Source organism: Trichechus manatus, unplaced genomic scaffold (assembly GCF_000243295.1).
Source record: "Trichechus manatus latirostris isolate Lorelei unplaced genomic scaffold, TriManLat1.0 scaffold00207, whole genome shotgun sequence".
In the NCBI taxonomy this organism is placed as follows: domain Eukaryota; kingdom Metazoa; phylum Chordata; class Mammalia; order Sirenia; family Trichechidae; genus Trichechus; species Trichechus manatus.
In genome coordinates this window covers 3,716,473-3,719,671 of record NW_004444143.1, presented here as the reverse complement: position 1 = coordinate 3,719,671, position 3,199 = coordinate 3,716,473, and the positions used below count along the sequence as shown (strand labels likewise).

The 3,199-nt window shown below is 64.0% G+C and overlaps 1 protein-coding gene across 2 annotated transcripts in view; it reads right to left on the bottom strand.

Annotated features, from left to right (window-relative positions):
* Positions 1–292: 292 nt before the first annotated feature.
* PAK4 (p21 (RAC1) activated kinase 4) overlaps positions 293–3,199 on the bottom strand; it is a 50,457-nt gene continuing 47,550 nt past the window's right edge. The window contains exons 7-9 of one of the 2 annotated variants that reach the window (XM_004388152.1): positions 2,058–2,183; positions 1,066–1,200; positions 293–527 (exon numbers count right to left, since the gene is read on the bottom strand). In XM_004388152.1, the coding sequence (XP_004388209.1) occupies positions 372–527; positions 1,066–1,200; positions 2,058–2,183 (417 nt within the window). In that variant the 3' untranslated portion in view covers positions 293–371. The remainder of the gene's footprint in view (positions 528–1,065; positions 1,201–2,057; positions 2,184–3,199) is intronic. The other variant, XM_023742299.1, reaches the window with a different exon arrangement.

Here is a 3,199-nt window from a genome sequence, read left to right as displayed (position 1 = left end):
CACCGCCCGCCCTTCCAGGAGACGGGGGACACCGCCCGCCCTTCCAGGAGACGGGGGACACCGCCCGTCCTTCCAGGAGACGGGGGCACAGGTGAGGACATGTCCTGGATGGCAGGGTGTTCTGGGAACCTCACTGCTCCCATGAGTCTCTGTGTTTCCTTTCCAAGTCTAAACTGGAGTTCAGTAGTAGGGTCCGGCGCCCCGCGACAGGGGTGGTGCCACATGGAGTGTCCCCCGGGATGGGAGGAGTGTCCCCCGGGATGAGAGGAGTGTCCCCAGGGATGGGAGGAGTGGGGGCCGGCCCCCTACTGGCCTCCGGTGGGGCAGGGTGGCCCAAGGGGCTCTTTGGTTCAGGGACAGGGTGCTGGGCCTCATCTGGTACGGTTCTGGCGCATGAGGGGCACGATGCTGGCAGGCGGGCCCGCCTTGGCCAGGAACGGGTGCTTCAGCAACTCGGCCGCCGTGGCCCGCTGGGCAGGGTCACGCACCAGCAGGCGGTCCAGAAAGCCCTTCAGGGATGGTGACACCTGTGGGGGAAGTGGGGGGGGGGTCAGGGGGGCGGGTCCTGCCCTGGGTCTGCATGCCAGCTCCACCATTCCCTCGGGTGGGGCCTCAGTTTCCTCCTCCGCCACATGGGCTGACAGCACTTAGTGCCCAGGTAGCTGGCGGAGGTCAGGGGTGTCTGGAGCTTGGCTGGGGGATAAAGACCAACCCGGAAGACCCCGCCTGGGGGCTCGTTCCCTGCCCGTTCTGGTGGGGTGGCGAGGAGCTGGCAGCAGCTGGGCGCTGGAGCACCCCTTTTCACAAGGTGATCCCTCCCACAGGAAGGCCCCCGTCACATGTCCCCTGACCCAGCTCTGCTGTGTGCGTTCAGCCAGGCAGGCCCAAGCACAAGGGGACCCCGCGTGCTCTGCTCGCTCTTGGCCGCTCAGTCTCCTGCATGAGCCTATTTACACGGACGCATGCGGCCCGGAGGTAGGGGACAGCACCCAGTAAGCACACCCTCTCAGGAGCCGCATGGAGCATAAGCCAGGGGTGCCCGCCCGCCCGCCCGGAGGGGCCAACCTTGTGCAGGTTCTTCAGGCGGGGCGGCAGGTTGTCCCGAATCATCTTCATGGCCTTGAGGGGGGGCTCGTTGAAGTAGGGGGGCTCCCCGTCCACCATCTCGATCACCATCACTCCCAGAGACCAGATGTCCACCTTGGGGGAGAGGCCACGAAAGGACGGCCAGTTGGTGGCAGGCAGGAAGCCCCGGGGAGGGGTGGGCCTGCTCTGCCTCTGCGTCTTCATGCTGGGCCCAGAACACCCTCTCTCAGAAACATAGGAGGAAACCCAGCTTGGCTCTCACACCTCCCTGCCCACTGTGACCTCTATTCCAGCCCCTGGGTCCCCCATTGGGTGCTCCCCAGGGACGCCTTTTTCATGGCCAGGCACTCGGTCAAGTCCTGTTGGCTGACTGGCTGGAGCAGTCCTCACGGCCACAGGCCACGGCTCCAAGGCTCAGGGCCAGGCACACCGGCAGCGACTGAAGCAGGTCAGTGGAGGGCAACAGGGATGGGTGGGGACTGCGGCCCAAAACGAGTGCCCTGCCCCTTTGACAGGGAAGCAGTGCCTCGGTGCTGCCGATTGTTGCCATGTGGGAATTTGGGTTCCACATGGCCAGCTCGCCCAGTTTTCGGCCAGAGGATGGACATCTGAATTTTTATGTGAGAGCTCTCTTTAAAAGCTTCCATGAGCATCTTCAGGGCACCCAGCCGGGAGCCTGCCAGTCTGTGCCCCTGTGCCAGGCTGTCTGGCAGGGCCCACAGCCACGTCAGCTCGGTATTCTGTTCCCGCTGCCAAGCGCTGGGCCTGCTCAGCACTACTACTTGATCAGGAATAAAGGAGTGAGTGAACAAATGCCTTCCTGTCTTTTGGTCTCAGCGTCTGCACCTCCTCTTCCATGAAACCACCCCTAGTGACCAGTCCGCAGACAGCCTCACCCTGCCTCACCGGCTGCCCCGCGCTGTCTGTCCCAGCACAAGCCCGTGCTGCCTGCGGGCCGGCTCTGGGCTCACCTCTGGCCCGTAGGGAAGGCGGGAGATGAGCTCCGGGGCCATCCAGTAGGGTGTGCCCACCAGCGACTTCCTCCGTGGCACCTCCTTGCTCACCTGGGCGCAGAACCCAAAGTCTGACAGCTTCACCTGGGTGAAGGCAGAAGGGTCACAAGGGGCCGGCGTGGAGGGAGGCAAGCAAGAGGCATCCACTTAAGGAAGCCTCAGCCACAGACACACTGGGGCTCCACGGTGCAGCCCGGAAGCGAAGAGCTGGCCTCCGGGGCCGGACTGTGGGTCTGAGCCCCGAGGCGTGTCACCTTCTTAGGCGTGTGACAGAGTCTGTGAGGGGCAGGCAAGATCCAACACGGGAGACCCGCTGGGTGCTGGATAAGCCAGAGCCAGCACTCACCTAGCGCCTGCCCCCGCAGCCCCTGTGAGTGCTTCATGCCTACCAACTCCTGGAGCCCCCACAGCAGCTGCATGAGGTGGGCACTGCCAGCATCCCTATTTTTCAAACGGGTCAGAAGTGGCCCAGAGAGGTGGAGCGCCTTGCTCAAGGTCACATAGCTGGTGAGAGGCAGAGCTGGGTGTGACCCCAGTTGGGCTGGCTCCAGAGTCCATTCCCATAACCACCGTGCTACGTGATCATGATAATAACCACCACTGTCCCGCCAGCATCCAAGGGCTGGGCCCTGGGCTCAACCACCAACACGTGATTTCTTCAGATCCTCCCCACGAGGCTGGGAGGCAGGGGCTGTGAGATCACAGCCACTTTACATACGGGGAGGCTGAACTTGGGCAGGTCAGTGGAGGACCTGCGTTCTGGGGACAGGGACAAGGGCAGGCCCCAGCCTAGACACCGTGTGGACTAGATCTGAGGGGGAGGCCCCGGCCCCTGGCAGTCACTGGCCACACTAAGGCTCTTGGGAGAAGTGGCCCAAGTCCTGCAGACACCAAAGGCTGGGACACAGTCTGGCTCCCAAAGCCCAGACCCTCGGCTGCTCCCTGGAGGAAGCAATCCAGGCCACAGATCTGAGGGGACACAGCTCTACACTGGGGGGCCTGAGAGGACACAGCCCTGCCCTGGGGGTCTGAGGGGACACAGCCCTGCCCTGGGGGTCTGAGGGGACACAGCCCTGCCCTGGGGGTCTGAGGGGACACAG